The sequence below is a fragment of the Chrysochloris asiatica genome, unplaced genomic scaffold (genome assembly GCF_000296735.1).
Source record: "Chrysochloris asiatica unplaced genomic scaffold, ChrAsi1.0 scaffold00007, whole genome shotgun sequence".
NCBI classification, from domain to species: Eukaryota; Metazoa; Chordata; class Mammalia; order Afrosoricida; family Chrysochloridae; genus Chrysochloris; species Chrysochloris asiatica.
This window is the reverse complement of record NW_006408525.1, coordinates 32,688,528-32,712,524: the sequence shown is the minus strand read 5'-3', so window position 1 is coordinate 32,712,524 and position 23,997 is coordinate 32,688,528. Positions and strand designations below refer to the sequence as shown.

Genomic DNA, 23,997 nt, shown 5'->3' with positions numbered 1-23,997 from the left:
CTCCTTACCTGTCCTCTCATTACTTCCTGCACCAGAAATGCCCATCTCCCTCCCCTCCACTTCAGAATCAGAGGTGAGAGGGTCCTTTGTCTCTACAGGATATAGTGAGGAAATCACCTTGGCTAGGAAGCAGGAGCACCCAGGACTAGAGCCCACCCATGCCACTAAACTAGCTGTGTGATCTAGGCAATTCAATTCACTCTCAGGGCCTCCCATTTGCTTCTCTATAAAATGAACAATGTTGGATTAGTTGATCTTGAAGGCAGAGTCAGCCTTAAAATTATATATTCCAGCCAGAAACCATCAACAGGACAGTTTATACCAGGAGTCCCCAGATTACAAGCTCCATTCCTAACTCTGTCATTATGAAAAGTGTGTGTAAATCAGAACAGTTAGGTATAGTCCATATCCAAGATCAAAAGTCCTAGTGTGATGCCATAGGATAAGCACTGGCCCACAAGGTCAGTTTGAAAAGAATCATCAGCAGTTCAACCTCACCAGCTGCCCCTTGGAAACCCTATACAGTGTCTCTATGAGTCTGACCTGACTCAACAACACTTAACAACAACAACATATCTACCTTCAGTAAAAAGTTTTTCTGAATATATGAGGGTATGTCAAAAAGTATTGCTACAAAATCATGTTGTTGTTGTTGTTAGGTGCCATCGAGTCATAGAAACCTTTATTTTAAAAAATATCAAACTGTGAAGCTATTATTTCTTGACACATCCTCCATCTAGGTTTATACACTTCTGAAGACAGTGTTTCCATTCTCTAACTCTTCCTTTCCCCACTCATCTGTTAGTTTGTCATACTGTGGTGGCCTGCTATGCCACCAGTATTTTAAATTCCAGCAGGGTCACCCATGTAGGCAGGTTTCAGCAGAGCTTACAGACTAAAACACACTAGGAAAAAGGAGAGGAGGACCACTTCTGATTGGTTAGCCATTGAAACCCTTATGTGTAGCAGTAGAATATTGTCAGACATAATTCCTGAATAGCAGAAAATCATTATTAGATTAGTGCCTGAAGATGAGCCCCTAAAGTCGGAAGGCATTAAAATACAACTGGTAAGGAGCTCTATGCCCAAAATATAGTTGACCATAATGATGTAAATGAAGCAAAGCTTGAAAGACCTTCATTTGCTGATGGGGCACAATTCAAAATAAGAAGAAACAACTGCAAACATCCACTAATGATTATAATGTGGAATATATCAAGTATGAATCTAGGAAAATTGAAAGTTGTCATTAATTAAAATGAAACAGATAAAGATCAATATCCTAGGCATTGATGAGCTGAAATGAACTGGCATTGGCCATTTTGACTCTGACAATCACATGGTTTACTACGCCAAGAATGACAAACTGAAGAGGAATGGTGTCACATTCATCACCAAAAAGAACATTTCAAGACCTGTCTTGAAGTACAATGCTGTATGTGATAGGATAACATCCATACTCCTACAAGGAAGACCAGTTGATACAATTATTCAAATTTATAAACCAACCACTAAAGCCATTGATGATGACATTGAAGAATTCTACCTAAATTTTTAGTCTGAAATTGATCAAACATGCATTCAAGATGTATAGGTAATTATTGGCAATTGGAATGCAAAGGTTAGAACCAAAGAGAAAGAATCAGTATTTGGAAAATATGGCCCTGGTGACAGAAACGAGGTCGCAGATCACATGATTGAATTTTGCCAGACCAATGACTTCTACATTGCAAATACCTTTTGTAAATAACACATGGACCTCACTAAATGGAATTCACAGAAATCAAATTGACTACATCTGTGGAAACAGATGGTGGAAAAGCTCCATATCATCAGCCAAAACAAGACCATAGGGAGACTGTGGAACAGACCATCTATTGTTCATATGCAAGTGCAAGATGAAGATGAAGATAATTAAAATAAGTCCACAAAGCTAAAATATGACCTTGAACATAACCCATCTGAGTTTGGAGATCATCTGAAGAACAGATTTGATGCATAGACACCAAAAACCAAAGAGTTGTGGGATGACATCAAGAACATCATACAGGAAAAAAGTAAAAGGTTAAGAACACAAGAAAGACTAAAATGGATGCCAGAAGAGACTCTGAAAACTTGCTCTCCAGTATAGAGATGCTAAAGCAAAAGGAAGACATGAAGAAGTAAAAGAGTGAAACAGAAGAGTTCAAAGGGCACTCAAGAAGACAAAGTCCTGGAGTTAGAAAACCAAAAGGAGGAACACACTCAGCTGAGAAAACGGAAGAAAAACTCTAGCCTAAACTTGCAATATTGAAGGATTCTATGGCCAAAACATTGAATGATGCAAAAAGCATCAAAAGAAAATGGAAGGAATACAGAGTCACTGTACCAAAAAGAAATGGTCAATGTTCAACCATTTCAAGAGGTAGCATATGATCAAGAGCCAATGATCCTGAAGGAAGAAGTCCATAGTGCACTGAAGCCATCGGCAAAGAGCAAGGTTCTGGGAATTGATGGAATACAAATTGAAATCTTTCAACAAACTGATGCAGCACTGGAGACACTCACTCATCTATGCCAAAAAAAAAAAAAAAAAAAAAAGTTGGAAGATAGCTACTTGCCCAACTGATTGGAAGAGATCAATATTTATACTCATTCCAAAGAGAGATGATCCAAAGAAATGCAGAAACCATGAGACAGTATCATTGATAACATATGCAAATAATATTTTGCTGAAGATAATTCAAAAATGGCTGCAACAGTACACATAGATTCAAGCCAGATTCAAATAAGGTTGCGGAATGAGGAACATAATCTGATGCTGACATCAGATGGATCTTGGCTGAAAAAAGAGAATACCAGAAAGATATTTACCTGTGCTTTATTGATTATGCAAAGGCTTGCAATTGTTTCGATCATGACAAGCTATGGCAACATTGTGAAGAATGAGTATTCCTGACCATTTAATGGTGGTCATAAGGAACCTGCACATAGACCAAAAAGCAGTTATTCAAACAGAACAAGGGAACATTGAATGGTATAAAAGTAGGAGATGTGTGTGCCAGGGTTGTATTCTTTCACCATACTTAATCAATATGATGAGCAAATTATCTGAGCAACTGGATTATATGAAGAAAACCATGGAATCAGGGTTGGAGAAAAACTCATTAACAAACTGCAACATGCAGATGATACAACCTTGCTTGATGAAAGCCAAGAGGACTTAAAATACTCACTGATGAAGATCAAAGACCATAGCTTTCGGTATGGGTTGCACCTCAATATAGAGAAAACAAAAGTCCTCACCACTGGACAGTAAATAGCATCATGGTAAATGGAGAAAAGATTAAAGTTGTCAAAGATTACATTTTGCTCGAATCAACCATCAACACTCATGAAAACAGCAGCCAAGGAATCAAATGACGTTATTACATTAGGTAAATCTGCTGCACAAGACCTCTTTAAAGTATTCAAGAGCAAAGATGTTAGTTTGAAAATTATGGTGCGCCTGACCCAAGCCAAGGTATTTTCAATAGCCTCATATGCATGTGAAAGTTGGACAATGAATAAGGAAAACCAAAGAAGAATTGATGCATTTGTGTTATAGTGTTGGAGAAGAATATTAAAAGTACGATGGACTGCCAAAAGAACAAACAAATCTGTGTTGAAAGAAGTCCAGCCAGAATGTTCCTTAGAAGCCAGAATGGCCACACTTTGTCCCTCATACTTCAGCTGTATTACCAGGAGGGACCAGCTCCTGGAGGACATAATACTTGGTAAAGTGGAGGATCAGCAAAAAAGAGGAAGGCTCCCATTGAGATGGATTGGCACAGTAGCAGCAGAAATGGGCTAAAACGTAGCAACGACTGTGAGACTGGTGCAGGACCAGGCGGTGTTTCATTCTGTTGCACATAAGGTAGCTATGAGTCAGTAAGGACTCGACAGCACCTACCAAGAACATTCAAATTTTCACACCAACCTTGAAAGTCAGTGATGATGAAATTAAAGGATTCTACCAGCTTCTTCTGAGTCCTATTGTGGTGCTGTAAGATAAGAACTGGACTGCTAACCCCAAGGTCGACGATTCAAACCCACCAGCCACTCCCTGGAAACCCTATAAAGAGTCATTTTGATTCAGAACTGACTCGACAGCACTTAACGAAAACAAAATAACAACCAACTTCTTCAATCTGAAGTTTATCAAACATGCAATCAAGATGCATTGAAAATTACTGGTGATTGGAAATGCAAAGGTTGGAAGGAACAGTAGTTGGAAAATGTGAGCTTGGTTACAGGGATGATGCTGGAGATCACATGATATAATTATGCAAGACCAATGATTTATTCATTGCAAATACCTTTTTTCAGCAATATAAAAGGTGACTATACACATGGACCTCAGCAGATGGAATCAAATTGACTACATCTGTGAGACGAGACAATGGAAAAGTTCAATATCATCAGCCAAAACAAGATCAGGGACACACTGTGGAATAGACCATCAACTGCTCATATGCACATCCAGGGTGAAGCTGAAGAAAATTAAAAGTAGTCTGTGGGAGCTAAAATATAAACCTGAATATATCCTACCTGAAATTAGAGACCATCTCTAGAACAAATTTGATGAATTAGACACTAATGCACAGAAAAGCAGAAGAGTTGTAGGATGACATCAAGAACATCACACAGGAAGGAAGCAAAAAGTCACTAAAAAGACAGGGAAAAAAGAAAAGACAAAAAATGGATGTCAAAAGAGACTCTGAAACTTGTTCTTGAGTATAGAGAAGTTAAAGTGAATATAAGAAATGAGGAAGTAAAATAGCTAAACAGAATAATTTCAAAGGACACCTCGAGAAGACAAAGTCAAATATTATAATGAAATGTGCAAAAACATGAAGGTAGAAAACCAAAGAAAAGAACACACTCAGCATTCCCAAGTTGAAAGAACTGAAGAAAAACTTCAAGCTTCAACTTGCAATATTGAAGGATTTTGTGTGCAAAATATTGAATGATACAGAAAGCATCAGAAGAAGATGGGAGAAATACAGAGAATCACTGTACCAAAAAGAAATGGTCGAAGTCCACCCATTTTAAGAAGTAGTATATAATGTATATCCAATTACACTAAAGGAAGAGGGTGCACTGGCGACATTAGCAAAGAACAAGGCACGGGGAAATGATGAAATACAAACTGAAATGTTTCAACAAACTGATGTAGCAATGGAGGCGCTCACTTGTCTATGCCAAGAAATTGACAAGACAGCTACCTGGCCAATCAGTTGGAAGAGATCCATATTTATTCACATCCCAATAAAATTTATTCACATCCCAATAAAATGGAATGTGGACATATAGAACAATATTATTACTATCATCACAGGCAAATAAATTTTTTCTGAAGGTAATTTTAAGATGGTTGCAATAGTACATTGACAGGGAATTGTGAGACACTAAAGCCAGACTCAGCAGAGAACATGGAACTAGGGATACCACTGCTGGCATTAGATGGATCTTGACTGAAAACAGAGCACATCAGAAAGACGTTTACTTGTGTTTTATTGACTATGCAAAGTCTTTTCATCTGTGTGGATCATGACAAAACTATGGATAACATTGAAGAATGAGTATTCCAGAATATTATTGACTATGCAAAGTCTTTTCATCTGTGTGGATCATGACAAAACTATGGATAACATTGAAGAATGAGTATTCCAGAATATTATGCTCATGAGGAACATGTACATAGACCAATGAGCAGTCAATCGAACAGGACAGGGAATATCACATGGTTTTAAATCAGCAAAGATGTGTGCCAGAGTTGTATTCCTTTCACCATACTTATTCAGTCTGTATGCTGAGCAAATAATGCAAAGAACAGGATTATATGAAGAAAAATATGTCATCAGAATCATAGGAAGACTCATTACCAACCTGTGATATGCAGATATTACAACCTTGTTTGCTGGGAGCAAAGAGACCTTAAAATACTGATGAAGATCAAAGACTACAGCCTTCAGTATGGACTGCACCTCAATGTAAAGAAAACAAAATCCTCACCACTGGACCAGTAAATAACATCACAATAAATGGAGAAAACATTGACTTGTCAAAGATATCATTTTGCTTAGATCCACAATCAACACTCACAGGAGCAGTCAAGACATGTTTAAACACGTTTTATTTGGAATAACCCCTGTGCACCCAAGTAGCAATACTTTTCTACTTACCCATATAGTATATGAGGAGACTTCAAAAAGTTTGGGAGAGAAATGGAATTTTAAAATCACGGATTTTGTCCACAAATTTTTTGAAGCCACCTCATATAGTATATCTTTCTGTGCATAAAAGACATCAAAGAAACACTTAAATACACTAAAAACATCTTGAACATAACACAGTAATAATGTTTTGATGTGCATATCAAAGTAGTGTCTGTTTATTATTACGAACCACTGTATGCACCTCAAATTTTCACTCTAATAGGTTCCAATGGACTCAGGCATGACAACAGTAGTGAGGTTGGCCCAGGATCAGGCAATGTTTCGTTCTGCTGTGCATAAGGTCGCTATGGATCGGTACCGACTCGATGGCACCTAACAACAACAACAACAACAGGTTCATAAACATTGGGTTGTACTTAGGTCAGACATTCATAGCCTTGGGATTGCCTACTCTATGAGGTCTGGTGTCAGCTCCCAAAAACCCTCAAATACAGCAATATTGCACAAGTGGCCATTTCTTCCTAATGGCCTAACAGACATTTGACTCAAATGCTGCATCTCAGAGTTCTGGAAAATTTTATCAGCACAGTCCCCACCTCTGTCTGAGTCATTCAGGGTACAGAGGAGGCAGGCTCGCACCAAGCTCTGCCTGGGCCCAGCCCAACACTGAACTACTGGTAACCTCCTTGGCATCTATTTCTCCAGTTCTCTGCTTTCCTCCTCCAGCTCATGCCTCAAGGGTGTGGACAGCCATCAGCATTGCTGTTACAAATTTCCACTGCCAGCCCCACTTTTGATGGAAAGGCAAACTGGTTCAACTATTTTGGAAGACAATTTGGTATGGCGCTGTAGGATACGCACTGGACCCCAGGGCTGGTGTGAACTGCAACATCAGCAGTTCAAACTCATCAGCCACTCCTCAGAAACCCTATACAGGGTATCTATGAGTCGGAACCAACTTGAGGGCACTTAACAACAACAACACAACATATATGGCCTAAATTGTTTTGCATGAGTATTACTCTTTTTATAAAAAGTACATGTATGGGGGGAAGGATTGCATGGAGGGGATTGTAACCATGGCAATGAGACGATATACGATGGAATGAATGTAAAAGTAATATTCTCCCATGCAAACTATCACATAATTCACAATAAATCATTAAAAAAAAAAAAAAAAAAAGTACACGTATGCACACTCGTGTATCCACTACAAAAGGTGTGACCCCAGGTGTTCTCCAGAAAACACCAGCCCTCTGGAAGGACCACGGGTTGTGCCCCAGGGTTGTGCCTCACTCAGCCCCTCCACCGCCCTCCCCAGAATTAATGTGACCAAATGGCAACTGCCTGGGAAGCGGATAGTTCACTCAGCAGCAGGCGAGCCAAAGCTGGGATCCCAGCCAGCCCCTGGACACTCAAGATTTTCAAATCTGCATTCTGTCACTTGATGGCACTTAACAACATTAAAGTTAAAAGGACCCTGGTGGTGGAGTGCACTAAGCATTGAGCTGCTAACCACAGGTTGGTGGTTCAACCCACCAGCTGTTCTGAAGAGAAGAATGAGGCTATCTGCTCCCAAAAACATTTACCGTCTCAGAAACCCTAAGGAGCAGTCCTACTCGCTCCTATAGACTCTGTATGAGTCTGAATCAACTCAGTGGCAGTGGGTTTGGGTTTTGTGTGTGTGTGCACTAAAATTTTAGAAATTCACACCTTTTGACTGAGCAATTTTAGTTCAAGAAATGTACTCAATAAAACACTTGCATACTGTTGTTGTTAAGTGCCATTGAGTTGGGCACATTCTGGTGACATGGCCATAGACAAAAAACAGTTGCATGAGAGTGCAAAATAAACAAACAAGAATACCCCCTGCAGTTTTATTTGTAGTAGCAAATAACTGGGACTGATACCAATGTCTGCCAGCAGAGAACTGGTAGATAGATACATATGACAATAGGTCTGCTGGCTAGAATTCTAGATCCTGGATTAAATGAAGGGGAGACCATACACTGACAAGAAAAGATTCCTAGGATATAATATTAAGGGATAATGGTTTCATTGTGAATGCTCTATTTGTGAAATAATAATAATACGTTGACATATATATAGAAAAAAACGGGAGGAACGGTTAACATTGGTTATCTTTGAGACAATAGTGACAAAAAATCTGTACTGTCTACATTGTTTTCTGTAGTATTTGACTTTTTTTAAACAACAAGCTTAATTACTTTTAAAAGGTAAAACACCGTTGGAACTCATTTTAGATATCTTTGTTCCACCTCTCTTTTTACATTTGCATCCATTTAAACTCAGGCTCCCAGAACTTGCTGGGGTTTCTACAAAGTCAAGCACCTTCAATATCAGAGTTCTGTGGCCTTTGGAATCCCAAAGCTAGACAGGAACTCAAGAATAAGCTTTGTTCGGTCTTTCCCATAGCCCTCAGGAACCACCCAGGATAGAACATGATCTGTTCTCAACTTGTAAAAGTCCCAAGAAATTCACACCATTCTCCTTCACTGGGCAGCGGTCTGGAGTTTGATCAAACAGGTTTCTTGCAGACAAAGTCTACAAACGTTTAGTTTGGTAGCTAAAGTAAGGGTTATTGATACATGGAAAGGCATGGGTAAAACTCAGATGCACTGTGCTAAAAGTGAAAGAAGCCAGGCTTGAGAGATTGCATACACTAAGATTTCATTTATGTGGCATTCTGGGAAATTCTGGGATGGATCAGTGGTTGCAAGAAGCTGGGGGTGGGGTTAGGGGATTGACTATAAAGGGGTTCAAGGAAACTTTTTGGAGAGATGGAATTAGTATGTATCTTGATTATGTTGTTAAGTGCCATCGAGTCAGTTCTGATCCATAGCAACCCTACCTAGGGTTTCCAAGGAGTGACTGGTGAGTTTGAACCACTGACCTACCTTGTGGTTAGCAGTCCAGTGCTTATCCTACAGCACCACACCAGGATTACAGTGATGGTTACTTGACAGCAGGCATTTGTCAAAATTCATAGAAGTGTACAACTAAAAAAGATGAATTTTACCATATGTAAATTATACCTCATAAGCCTAAATTTTAAAAAGAAGAAGAGTGTTCATGGGGAGAAAGACAGATTTTATCTTTTTTTTTTGCTTTTGCTAGAGAGCCTCACCTATCAATAAATACTAGCAGTTCACACAGAGAGATCAGGCAGTTTCCCTAATCCATATCTTTCCTCTGCTCCTCTCTTCATTTCCACTAGTGACCTGAGCTCCACCAGGCACACCATCCTCCTCCCACTCAGAAAGGGCTCAAGTTTGTGAGAAGGGCAGAGAGATGACGGGAGAACGTCACAAACCAGCTCTGCGGGCAGCAGCGAGGACTGGACCAAGCCTGCAGCTACACAGTCACTCTTCCAGATAATTATCTGTCTGCTGACTCATGAGTTGTGGTTCCTGCGGCCATGCTTCCTGGCTATTCCTGCCAATGAGGGCAGAAGGATTCATGAGGCTGGGCGAGGGTGATAACCAGAGGAGCTGAGCAGGGTGGGAGATTGTGGAGGATACATTTCTATTAGAAAATTACAGTCATAGCCAAACTCCCCCTTCTCTTTGTCTCATCTGGTGCTATCCCTAAGTGGCCTCTGGCATTCCTCAACTTTGCACCCACCCTCACAAGTCTGTGGTGGGTAGGGGAGTAAAAGGACACGCTGCTCTCTTTGTGATTCCTCCTGTTGTTTGTTGTTGCTATTAAGTGCCGACCTACAGCGCCCCTGTATAGGGTTTCCAAGGAGCTGCTGGTGAGCTTGAACTATCGACCTTGCAGTTCAAATGACTTTGCAGTCTGATGCATTAGCCCACAGCGCCACACCAGGACTCCTAGCAAGGGAAAAATAGGGTTGACACTTTGCAGAGCATCCACTGAGGTTCTAGCATCCTCAGAGGTCTGGGAGGCACAAAAGTACTCAATGCCTAATGAACTCACGGTCTCAGCTCCAGAATGTTCAGTTGGAACACTTTATGAATGAAGGTCTTATATGAATGAAAATATTCAAATACTGAGTTCCTTAAAATGAGGCTCATTACTTCTAGATGCCTTATTTTGTTGTTGTTGTTGTTAAGTGCTGTCAAGTTGATTTCGACCCATAGCAACCCTGTGTAGGTTTTCCGAGCAGCAGCTGGTGAGCTTGAACCACATACCTTACGGTTCAAAGAAACTTTGCAGTCCAGCACATTAACCCACAGCGCCACATCAGGACTCCAGATGTCTTATTATAGCATTGTATAAATATGTAATTTGCCAACTGTATGCCAAGCACTGGGTGCACAGTGTTAAACAAAATAGACAGGTTTCTCTCCTCACAGAACTTGAAATCTTGTGGACACCTTTACCTCTCTCTTTTCCTAGAGACAGGACTTGAGGTTTTCTCTTGGATAAAGTATGAATTTCTCTCATTGACCTCTCCTGCTTGGCCTCTCCTATGGGCTCTTGCTGGGTCAGAGTGACTGGGATATGCCAAGTAACCAGAGAAGAACAGGTTGAAATCAAAAAGGCCCCTTCTCCATACGTATGAGAAAAGTGACTCCATCCGTCTCATACTGGGAGCCTGGATTAGCAGCTCTTGTCCCATGTATGCTGGATACCATGGAGAGGAAAAGTAATGGTTATAATAGTTGTTGTTATTAGGTGCCATCGAGTCAGTGCTGACTCATAGTGACTTTATGCACAGAAGAACAACATCACTATTGTTGCCTCGCTTGAGATCACTGATGCTGCCACTTGGCCAATCCATCTCGTTGGGGGTCTTCCTCTTTTTCTCTGACCCGCCACCTTACCAAACATGATATCCTTCTCCAGCAACTTGTCCCTCCTGACAATATGTCTGAAGCATGAGAGACAAAGTTTGGCCATCCTGGTCTCCAAGGAGCACTCTGGATGCACTTCTTCCAATACAGATCTGTTGATTCTATGGGCAGCCCATGGCACTTTCAATATTCTCCTCCAACAAGACCTTTTTAAAGTGTTGAAGAGCAAAGATGTCAGTGTGAGCACTAAGGTGTACCTAACCCAAGCCATGGTATTTTCAATCACCTCATATGCATGTGAAAGTTAGACAGTAAATAAGGAAGACCGTAGAAGAATTGATGCTTTTGAGTAATGGTAATAATTAGTAGTTGCCATTTATTAACACTTACTTTGTGCTTCTTGCTCACTTAATCAATATAATCATTGTTATTGTTAGGTGCCATGAAGTCAGTTCTGACTCATAGAGACCCTGTATAGGGTTTCCGAGAAGCGGATGGTGAATTTGAACCATCAACCTCATGGATCAAACTGACTTTGCAGTGCAGTGCATTGTCCCACAGCACCACACCAAGACTCCAGAGTATAACCATAGAAGCATTATTTTCTGTACTTTGAAAATGAGGAAACAGAGGCCTCAAGACATTGAATAAGTTGTCCGAGATCACACAGCCAATAAAAAACAAAGTCAAGAATCAAACCCGCATCCCACTGGCTCTAAACTATGGCTGTTCTTTTCCTCAGCCAACAAGCCCAATTCTTTCCAGCCCCTGAACAGTCCTGCAGATGGCTTTGTTGGAGAGTTTCTAGGATGGAGAAATCAGCACTTCACATCAGCACTAACCAACTTAGAGGTGACAGCAAACAAAACTGGTTATCTATCAGGATTCCAGTTAAAATGAAGATTTATGGATTCTTTGCAAATAACACTTCATAAATAACACACACAGTCACAAAGCACACTTAGAAAACTAGCATGTAAAGGGTTGTGCAGTAAATCATATACTGTGCATGGTATTGAGCAAATATAGGGAAGCCACAAAAACCAATACTTCTTGGGAGAAGTTATAAAGATCACCTTTGTACATAAAATTCAAAACTCAATTCTACCTTCAACTAACCTCCTTTCACCTCCATACCAGACTCCTTTCTGTGCCACACACCCCCCACCTTTCTGCATCCTTTCAACACTGTACGTCCCAATGCAACTCTCCTACTCTCAACCCACTGTTTGCTTCCCAGAGACCTACAACCTTACCACCAATGGCGGTGCTGTTGTTGGGTGGTGTCAAGATGATCTTTACTCAGAGCAGGCCCATGTGACACAGTAGAACTGTCCCAGAGGATTTCCTTTTTGGTAATCTTTATGGAAACAGCTGAATGGGTTTGAATCACCAACCTTGAAGTACCAACCTTCAGTTTAGCGGCTCCTAACACTGGGTTGGGGAATCGAAATGTAATACAAACTGCTTTTAATGGGGCTTAGTACTCTGAAGGAGTCCTGGTGTGGTGCTGTGGGCTAATGCATCAGACTGCAAAGCCGTTTGAATTGCAAGCTCGGTAATTCAAGCTCACCAGCTGCTCCTTGGAAACCCTATACAGGGTTGCTATGGGTCAGTTAACAACAACATTACTCTGAAGCTTTGATTCTAGAGCCCCTGATCTTCTTTACCTTTCAGAGGGAGTCTAGGGCTAGCTCAGCACAGCTCATCACCACTTCTAGCAATCACCCCAATAACACTGATAGATCTGTGATTCCATCTCCTAAAGGACCTCTCATACAAGGAGATGTCATCCAAACTTAGGTATGTCAAGGCAGCAGATGCAGTCTTATATGGGTCATACCTGTGTGAACCTCATCAATATAAGATATGCCAGTGATAGGAGCTCAGAGGGGGTGACAGCAAAATAAATTATCTTTACTAACATTGATCTGGGGTACTGGTATGGCATTCTGGGTTTAATGTAGGCAGTTCAAGCTCACCAACTGCTCCTCAGAAACCCTATATAGGGTCTCTATGGGTCAGAACTAACTCAATGGCACTTAACAACAACAACAACTGATCTAGGCACCATGTTATACACTATCCTATGTTACCGCATTACTTCTAACACTGTCAGAAAATACAACAATTAGACTCAGAAATTATAATTTAGAATGCTGTGGATGCAAAAAAGAAGAAGAAGAAAGGCAGAAGACGTTTTAACTCATGGGAACAGTAGACGAGAGCTTTCTCTATTCCCATCAACAGCGGCATCATTTGACCCAATCTGCTAACAGCTAACATCTCCAGGGCAGAATGTTGGGATTCACATTTCTGTGACCATCATCTGGTACAGGTTGCAGCCTGAAGACATACATGAGTTGACCAGTGTTAGTCTCTATCATCTGGGAAGTTTCAATAATGACAAACTCAACAGCCCTCTACACATCAACTCTTCCTTTAATATCAAGCCTTTCATTAAGATACTGTTGCCCTGTTCAATATGACCTTGTTACAAATACTAAGAGGCTTCAAAAAGTTGGTGGGAAAAATGGATTAAAAGATCATGGAATTTTCCCACGAACTTTTGAAGCCCCCCTCATATTGTCTATATATACATAGAAGAGTCTGGAAGGCATTCATCAAAGTTTGACTATTACCCATTAGTTACCTTTGAAATGGACCTATCCCTCTTCTCTCTTTTTTTCTTTTTTTAAATCCCTTCTATATACTGCCTGGTGTGGCGCTGGACCCCCCTGTTGGTGTGAACTGCAAGGTAAGCGGTTCAAACTTACCAGCCACCCCTCGGGAACTTCATACAGAATCATTATGAATCGGAATCGACTCGAGGGCACTTAACAACATATATGGCCTAAATTGTTTTGCATGAGTATTACTCTTTTCATTAAAAGTACATGCATGCACACTTGTGTGTCCTCTGTGGAAGACGTAACACCAAGCGCACTCCGGAGACCAGAGAACACCAGCCTTCTGGAAGGACCACGGGTTGTGCCCCTGGGTTGTGCCTCGCTCAGCCCCTTCACCGCCCTCCCCAGAACGACTGTGACCGAATTGTCGACTGCCTGGGAACCTGATAGTTTACGTAGCAGCACGCGAGCCAAAGCAGGGATCCCAGCCAGCCCATGGACCCTTGGTGGTCTCCCCGCATACACTCGAGATTTTTCGGGTCCAGGATCTGTCACGGAAACAAATGCACCGTTGTCATCCGGGAACACTGTAATAGGCAGTTCCCTTGTCCTGCTCCGAAATGCTCCCATGGGGAGCCACCAAGTTAGAAAAACTTGGGAGAAAGTACAGCACATGGAGGAAGAGGAAAGCCGAGTAACTGGCAAGCTCGCCCGAGAAGCTACAAGAACACCCTACGGAGCCTCGGGCCCCTAGTCGGGCGAGGACCACTGAGGATGCGGCCAGCCGGCCGGAGCACGCGACTCCAGCTGCTCCCGTCTCGCCGCGCCGCACACGCAGGGGCCCCAGGATGTGCCCAGTCTGGCCAGCGGCTCCGATGTCCTGGAGGACCCGCCCCTGGCACCAGGAGCCTCGCACGCCTCCCGCTGAGGCCGGGGAGGGCGCCCAGTTCAGGTTCTGAGAGCCCCCGGGTGGGCCTGCCCGCCGGGGTCTCCGGGCTCCACATCTGCAGACTGGACTGCGGCGGAGGCGGAGCGCAGCCCACCGGAGAGCCTCACTCACCTCCGACGCCGACGCCCGCCAGCGCCCCCAGCGCCAGCAGAACGGCCCAGAGCGACCGCACCCGCCGCCGCGCTCGCATCTCGTCAGCGCCCGCCGCCCCACAGTGAACAGCAGCGCCCGCGGCCGCTTTTCCCGCAGCCTGAGGGGAGGGGACGTGGTGGGTGGGACGACGGGGCGGGCCGCGGCTTCGCGCTTCCTCCCGCGGGCCTTTTTCTGGACCCTGCGCGGGAGAGGGGGCTGTGGGAAACCGCTGCTCCTATCTCGCTGCGCGCCTCCGCCCACGAGTATCCTGCTGCCCGCCGGCAAGCGGTGGCTGGGGCCATCTAGGGTTGCCGGGCACCTCCTGGTCCGCGGGTCGCCTGGCACTTCGCCTGCAGTCCCTCACCGGACCCTTCAGAAACACCCACAAGGATTTCTCTTCGGCCTTAACTCCTGGGTACTTGCGTTAAGTAGCAGAAATTTCCTCCATTCACTCTTTCATTCATTTAATTGACAAATTCACTGTGCTTCAAATCAGTGTAGTCCTGTGTTATTTACTAACGTTTTCAATCACCTCATATGCGTGCAAAAGTTGGACAATGAATAAGAAGACCGAAGAAGAATCGATGCTTTGATTAATGGCGTTGATGCGGAATATTGACTGTGTCTTGGACTGCATGAAGAAGGAACAAAGATGTCTTGGAAGAAATACAACCAAAATGTTCCTTGAAAGAAAGGATGGAACAACTTCTTCTCACAAACTTTGGACATGTTATCATCACAGGGCACCAGTTTTTGGAGACGAATATCATGTCAGGCAAAGTAAAGGATGAGCGAAAAAGAGGAAGACCCTCAATGAGGCTGCAACAATGGGCAATGATAGGGAGGATGGCACTCGGCTGGGCAGTGTTTCATTCTGTTGTACAGCAAACCCACTCAACTAACAAGTGTTTTCATAAAAAGAGTCCCGGTGTCCTAGGTTACAGTGCTGAGCTGCTCACTCAGAGGTCAGCAGTTTGAATCCACAAGCCATTCATTCATTGCTTTTGTGAAGATTGTTGTTGCTAAGTGCCATCCAGTTGATTCTAAATCATAGAGACAGATCCTGTATAGGGTTTCCAGTGCTTTAAATCGTAACAGGAGCAGAAAGCCCCATATTTCTCCCACAGAGCAGCTGGTGGGCTGGAACTGCGGACCTTGTGGTTTGCTGTCCAGTGCTTACCATATGGAACCACTGTGCCCCCCTTTGTGAAGATTCTTGTTGCTGTTGTTAAGTGCCATCGAATCAGTTCTGACTCATAGCAACCCTGTATAGGGTTTCTGAAGAGCAGCTGGTAGGTCTGAACTGCTGACCTGTGGTTAGCAGTCCAGTGCTTATCCTATAGCGTCATACCAGAACTCTATGGGGCAGTTCTACTCTATTCTGTAGAGTCACTCACTATGAGTTGGAATCGAGTTGATGGCAACAGGTTTAATGTTTTCTTGAATTTATTTTGTTTGCGTAGACTGTAAGCCTCTTGAGGGCAAGACCACACCTCAAGCTTGTGTAAGCAGTGACAGATCCAGAAAGAGCCTTTCTGCACAAATACTTGATTGCACATCATAAGTGTCTGATAATTATTTAAGGACATAGTATCCTGTGTTTCCCTCACAGGCCTCCTGCCCACTACTCCATAGTATCTTTTCTCTGGGACTGGACACTGGTCCTCCCCAGGATGAAACCTCTGGAGACTCAGAAGAACAAGCTAGAATTATGAGCAAGAGCCCCCCTCATTCCCACCCACCCCCAGGAAGTGACTGAGGGCAGGCTAAGCATCTGAATGGGGAGCTCTGAAGGTATGAAAACAAGGCCTGAAGGACAAAGCATCTCTCCTACTCCTGGGCTTCCCTAAGGCCTCTCAGGCTGTCCACCAGCTCCCTAGATGCACAAGATCCCTAACAACTTCAGTGACTCATTTCTCCATGCTTAGCTACCACCTTAGCTCTAGAACATACTTGTCATTCTCAAATGTTCCTTGCTTTGTGTCTGACTGATCTTCCTTCCTTTTTCCAGTTGGAAAATTCCATCTATCTTTCAAGACATCTCAAATGTCATGTCTTCCATGTGATCTTGCCTAACTTCTCCCTCCCTTTCATACCCTCCCTGTGTACTTCCTCCTCAGGCCTCCCATAACACTAAGATACACCTTAATAGTAGTGCACACATCAATAAAAGTGTCCCTAGTCATTTGGGAGAAATAGAGGAAGGAGTCAGTCCCACAAAGTGTCCAGATAGCTAAGCTCTCTGACCTGAGCTTTGAAACTCCAGCTTCATCTTCCCAATCCCCACCCAGTGACCAGTGGTACCCCTCCTATGTAGCCTCTGCTCTTTCTGGAGTCAAGTGCTGGCACACCACTTCCAAGACTCATTAGATCCTGTATTGTTGTTGTCTGAGCCACTACCAAATCCTATACCAGTTGATCAACAATTAGGAGCCAACACCAGACAAACATGCCCTGAACAAACAGCGAATGGAGAACTAGAACTATGTCTACACTTCTACTCTCTTTCACACCCCCAGAAAACAGGTTGTCGTTGTTGTTGTTATGTGCCATGGAGTTGGTTCCGACTCATAGTGACCCTGTACAGGGTTTCTGAGGCTATAAATCTTTACGAGAACAAAAAGCCTCATCTTTCTCCTGCGGAGCAGCTAGTAGTTTCGAACTACTGACCTTGCGGTTCACAGCTTGATTTGTAACCACTATACTACCAGAGCTTCTTAGGAAAACAGGTAGTGAGTGCCTAAGAACACCAGCATAAAATCATCAATATTTCCACTATGTCATGAAGACAATAAACAATTTCAGCTTTCATGAAGAAACTAGTCAGAGTGACTAGTTCTGATCAAAACACAGAGTCAGAAAATATGCTACCAGAAATGGTATCAGAACTACCCAATAAGGAATTCAAAATAATATCTAGGTACTTTCAATGGATTATGGACTTCAAATCACATGGTCCACAGTTCAAGCCCACCAGCCACTCCATGGGAGAAAGATGAGGCTTTCTGCTCCCAAGAAGATTTAAAGCCTCAGAAACCTATACAGAGTGCTTATGAGTCAGAACCGACTCAATGGCTTGTAACAAGAACAACAAAGGAGGAATCAGAAAAAAGCCAAAGAAGTCTAAGAATTATGTGGGACACCATCAACAGGAGTAACATGTTTGATCAGAATTCCAGAACAAGATAGACAAAAAAAAAAAAACAACAGAGAAAATAGTCAAACAGTTCTTGAAAGAAAACGTACCTGACATCATGAAAGATGAAAAGTTAAGCATACAAGAAATTGAACAAACCCCAAACAGGATAGATCGCAAAAGAAAATCACCAAGACATACCATGTCACATTTTCCAAAACCAAAGACAAGGAAAGAATTGAATTCTGAGAGTAGCTCAAAACAATGAAAAATTACCTACAAAGGAAAACCACTAATGCAAAGCTCTGATTTCTTAGCAGAAATCATGCAGGCAAGAAGACAATTGTGTTGTTGTGAAGTGCTGTCGAGTCTATTCCGACCCATAGAGATGCTGTATAGGGTTTCCGAGGAGAAGCTGGTGAGCTTGAACTGCAAATCTTGTAGTTCAAATGACTTTGCAGTCTGGCACATTAACTCACATCACCACACCAAGACAATAGGATGACATAAACAAGACTCTAAAAGAAAAAAAAAAAAAAAAAAATTGCCAACCAAGAATCATATACTCAGAAAAATTGTCCCTGAAATATGACGGTGAAATTAGGATATTTCTAGGTTAACAAACATTTTAAGAATTTGTAAAAACCAGGCCAATCTTACAAAAAAATTTAAAGTGAGTTTTTTGAACAGAGAACCAACAATAGCAGACACCAGTCGGAGATTAACATACATGACGATATCACCCATAATTCAACCCAAATATAGCAAAGTATGGACGGAGAAAGATGAGGCTTTCTGCTCAGAAACCCTGTGCAGCATCACTATGAGTGGGAACAGACTCCATGGTATTTAACGACAACAACAACATAGAAATACAGAACGTAAAACAAATCTACAAGACTGAAAATAGAGAGTAAGATTTATCAGGTTTCAACAACAATAAAACCTCACAAAACAAAAGGAGAGTCCAGTATAATTGCAGGACTTCCAAATGAAGAGGAAATCAAGTCAATTTCAAGAAAAAAGTGATATAAACAAATAAATAAATAACCCTATCCCTAACCATGAAGTCCTGGTGTGGCGCTGTAGTATAATGCATTGGATCACAAAGTCCGTTTGAACCTCAAGGTTGATGGTTCAAATCCACCAGCTGCTCCTAGGGTCGCTATGTGTTGGAACTGATTCAACAGCATTTAATAACCACAACCCCTAACTAGGGAGCCCTGGGGTAGCACCAGACTGCTAACTGCAAGGTCAGCGGTTCAAACCCGCCTGCTGCTCCTCGGAAATCCTATACAGAGTTGCTGTGAGTCGGAACTGATTTGACAGCACTAAATAACAAAACAACCCCTAACCATAACCCTAAAACTACATGAAACCCTAGACCTAGTCATAGTCCTAACCTAACTCCTTACTCCTTCCCCCACAAATAATAATAATAATAATTCCTTTTAACTGCTGACATGTCCCTGTTATTTGCTGAGCACTTTCTCACTTTCTAGCACAAGTTGTTCTGGACCCAGCTTGCACTTTCCTTACCCTAGCCTTGGCATGAGCCTTTTATTCACTGAACTCTGGGTCCTTTTAGTGGACAACAGTACTTAGAAGCCAAGATAGGATCATTACTGTTAGGATCTATAATAAAGAATCAGACTCCTTTTTTTGATGTTTAATTGCTGACATCTTTTAAGCCTCATCTCACTCTCCTTCCCTTCTGCCCCATACCTTGGCAAACTGAAAGAAAAGCTCCAGAGTTCCTTTCTTTGGCACGGACAGGAAGATCAAACCTTGTATGGGAACCAGTCTCATGCCCTGACCACCACAAAAACCCAAGCTGCTCTCCTTTCCTTGTTCTCAAGCCATTTTCAGACCTTCTTGGGAATCACCCTGCTTTCCCCCAGAAAGCCTCATTATGTGAAAATTTAACCTTGGTATAAAGTCCCTAGTCTTGATACCCAAATCAAATTTTGGGTTGGAGTTCATAATGCTTCTGTACAACTCTGTCTTGGAAGAAATACAGCCAGAATGCTTCTTAGAATTGTTATCCATAGTTTGTTATGATCTACTCAGTCAAATTCCTTTGCATAGTCAATAAAGCACAAGTAATCATCTTTTTGGTATTCTGTGCTTTCAGCCAAGATCTATCTGACGTCAACAATGACTTTCCTTATTACATATCCTCTTCTGAATCCATTGAATTTCTGGCAGCCCCCTGTCAATGTACTTCTGTAACCATTTTTGGATTATCTTCAGCAAAATTTTACTTGTATGTTGTATTACTGATATTGCTTGAAGATTTCCACATTCTTTGGAGTGGGCATACATGAGGATCTTTTCTAGTTGGTTGGCCAGGCAGCTGTCTCCCAAATTTCTTGTCATACATGAGTGAATGCCTCCAGCACTACATCAGTTTGTTGAAACATATTCCGTCAATTCCTGGAGCCTTATGTTTCGCTAATACTTCAGTGTTGCTTGGACTTCTTCCTTCAATACCATCATTTCCTGATCATATGCTACCTTCTGAAATGTTAAAGGTCCACCAATTATTTTTGGTAAAGTGACTTGTATTCCTTCCATCTTTTTTGATGCTTCCAACGTAATTCAATCTTTTGTCTGTAAAACCCTTCAATATTACAACCCAAGACTTGGAAGTTTTCTTCAATTCTTTTGGTTTGAGAAATGCTGAATGTAGTCTTTCTTATTGCTTTCTAACTTCAGGTGGTCTTAGCACATTTCATTATAGTACTCTACTTTGTCTTCTCAAGCTGTCCTTTGAAATTTTCTTTTCAGTTTTTTTATTTCATCATTTCTTCAATTCTCTTTGACTTCTATACATTCAAGAGAAAATGTCAGAGTTTTTTCAGACATCCATTTTGCTCTTTTATTTTTCCCTGTCTTTTTAATGACCTTTTGCTTTCTTCATATACGATGCTCTTGATGTCATCCCATAACTCTTTAGTGTCTAATGCATCAAATCTGTACTTGAGATGGTCTCTAAATTCAGGTGCAATATACTCAAGGTCGTATTTTAACACTCATGGAGTTATTTTAATTTTTTTCAGTTTCAGTCTGAGCTTGCAGGTGAACAATTGATACTCTGTTCCTCAGTCAGGCCCTAGTTTTACTTTGGCTGGTGATGCTGAGCTTCTCCATTGTCTCTTCCCACAGATGTAGTGAATTTGATTCCTGTGTATTCAATCTAGTAAGGTGCACATGTATAGTCATTGTTTATGTTATTGAAAAAAGGTATTTGCCATAAATAAGTCACTGGTCTTGCAAAATTCTGCCATGTTAGTTCCAGCATCATTTCTGTTACCAAGGTCATATTTTCTTTTCCTTTTTTTTTTTTTAAATTGTGAATTGAGTGAAGATTTACAGACAAGATCATCAGTTTTACATTCAACAAGTCATACACTTTGTTTCATCACAATGATTGCAATCTCCTCCTTGCAACAACAGTAGTCCCACTTCCTCCCTGTGGTTGTTGTTGTGTGCCATGGAGTCAGTTCTGACTCATAGCGACCCTGTACAGGGTTTCCGAGACTGTAAATCTTTATGGGAGCAGAAAGCCTCATCTTTCTCCTGCAGAACAGCTGGTAGTTTCGAACTGCTGACTGCGAGGTTAGCAGCACAATTTGTAACCACTATCAAGTATTCTCTTATGTTTGAAAGTATTCTCTTTCAAACTCTTATGTATTTTGTGGGGGGTATGTAAATATATATATGTGTGTGTGTGTATATATATATATCCCACTCTTCCACCCATACTCATTCAGACTTTGTCTCAATCCATGTATCTACACACAGAGCACTGTTGTTCCCCAGTTCTGTACATATCACTATTTATCTCTATCCCCTTTAGCCCTTGCAGACCTTCCTGTGTCTTCATCTACAGTTATCAATCTTTTGCCAACCTCCCTCTTGTATATTGCCCACCCCATCACCCAAGTTAATATGTGTCTACCCTCTAACCTGTGAATTACTCCCCCCTCCCTCCCACCCCAGGTAACCATCAAAGAGTGTTTCTTTTAGTATGAAAACCTTTCCTTGAGTTTTTCACATAGTGGTCTCATACAATACGTGTCCTTTTGTGATTGACTTATTTCACTCAGCATTATGTACTCCAGGTTCATCCATGGTATGAGATGTTTTGCAGATCCATCATTATTCTTCAATGTTGCATTGTATTCTTTTGTGTGTATGTACCTAAGTTTATCCACTCTTCCATTGATGTGCATTTAGGCTGTCTCCATGTTTTTGCTATTGTGGATAGTGTTGCGATGAACATCAATATGCATATATCTACTCATGTCCTGGCACTTATTTCTTGTGGATATATACCAAGTAGAACGATTGCTGGGGCATGCGGTATTGCTATTTCCAACTTTGTGAGTAAGCGCCATACCGTTTTTCACAGTAGTTGAACCATTTTACAATCCCACCTGCAGTGTAGGAAGGTCCCATTCTTGCCATATTATTGGCAGCATTTGTTGTCTTCTGGGTTTTTTTTAACTTTTCTGTTAATGCTGGTCTGACATGATAGCTCATTGTTTTGCTTTGCTAATGATCCTGAGCATTTCTTCAAATGTTTGTTGACTGTCTGAATGTCTTCTTTGGTGAAGTGTCTGTCCATTTCCTGTGCCCGTTTTTCATTTGGGTTGTTTGTCTTTTTCTTGTAGAAGTGGTATGGTTTTCTAAAAATTTTGAAGATTAGTTCCTTGTCTGATATGTCATTGCAGAAAATATTCTCCCTGTCAGTGGACTGCCTTTCTAACTCATTTGGTGAAATCTTTTGATGCACTTAAGTGTCTAATTTTTAGGAGGTCCTATCATCTATTTTGTCGCCTGCTGTTTGTGTGTTTTTGGTAATGTTTGATAGTGTATTTATGCCATGTGTTTATGCCCCTAATTTTGTCCCTATTTTTTTCAGTGGTGATATTTATAGTTCTATCTTTTACATTTAGGTCTTTAATCCACACTGTGTTTGTATTTGTTTATGGTGTGAGATATGGGTCTTGTTTCATTCTTCTGCAAATGCATTTCCAGTTTTGCCAGCCCCATTTGCTGTAGAGATTACCACTTCCACATTTAATGTGTTTCAGCCCTTTGTCAAAGATCAGCTGACTGTGTGTGGATGGATTTACTTCTGGGGTCTCAATTTTGTTCCATTGAGCTATGCATCTCTTGTTGTACAGGTACCAGGCTTTTTGACCCCTGTGACTATGTAGTAAATTTTGAGATCAGGGAATAAGAGACCTTCAACTCTGTTCTTCTTCTTAAGCAGTGCTTTGCTTATCCAAGATCTCTTTCCTTTCTATGTAAAGTTAGTGATCATGCTTTCCATTTTTTTTAAGAACGATGTTGGAATCTGGATTGGAATTGTGTTATATATATAGATTGCTTTGAGTAGTGTTGACATTTTCACAATGTTAAGTCTTCCTATCCAGGAGCATGGTACATTCTTCCATTTTTGTAAGTCTCTTTTGGTTTCTTATAGTAGTGTTTTGTAGTTTTCTTTGTACAGGTCTTTTGTTTCTCTGGTTAGATTTATTCCTAAGTATTTCATCTTTTGTATTGGTAATGTAAATGGTATATAATGTAATGTAAATGGTATTGTTTTCATAATTTTGTTTTAAGAGCTGTCTTTATTAGTGTATAGGAATTCAACTTATTTTTGTATACAATCTTGTGCACTGGCACTTTGCTGAATCTTTCAATGAGTATGAGCAATTTTCTTGCTAAGTCTGTGGAATTTTCTATGTTTAGATCATGTTGCTGTTATTGTTAGGTGTCATCAAGTCAGTATTAACTCATAGTGATGCTATGCACAACAAAATGAAATACTGCCCAGTCCCACACCACCCTCACATTCGTTAGTATGCCTGGACCCATTGCTGCCACCACTGTGCCAATCCATCTCATTGGGGGCCTTCCTTTTTCTCTCCAAGCCTCCACTTTACTTAACATGATATCCTTCTCTAGGGATTAGTCCCATCTGATAATATGTTCAAAGTATGAGAGATGAAGTCTGGCCATTCGGGCTTCCAAGGAGCATTCTGGCTGTACTTCTTCCAACACAGATTTATTTGTTCTTTTGGCAGTCCATGGTACTTTTAATATTCTCCTCCAACACCATAAATCAAATGCATCAATTATTCTATGGTCTTCC

The 23,997-nt window shown here is 41.5% G+C and overlaps 1 protein-coding gene across 1 annotated transcript in view; it reads right to left on the bottom strand.

Annotated features, from left to right (window-relative positions):
* The window catches only part of ITGB3 (integrin, beta 3 (platelet glycoprotein IIIa, antigen CD61)), an 84,621-nt gene extending 69,859 nt beyond the window's left edge, over positions 1-14,762 (bottom strand). Inside the window, exon 1 of the mRNA XM_006833553.1 lies at positions 14,672-14,762. Within this exon, the coding sequence (XP_006833616.1) occupies positions 14,672-14,750 (79 nt within the window). The 5' untranslated portion in view covers positions 14,751-14,762. The remainder of the gene's footprint in view (positions 1-14,671) is intronic.
* Between the last annotated feature and the right edge of the window lie 9,235 nt (positions 14,763-23,997).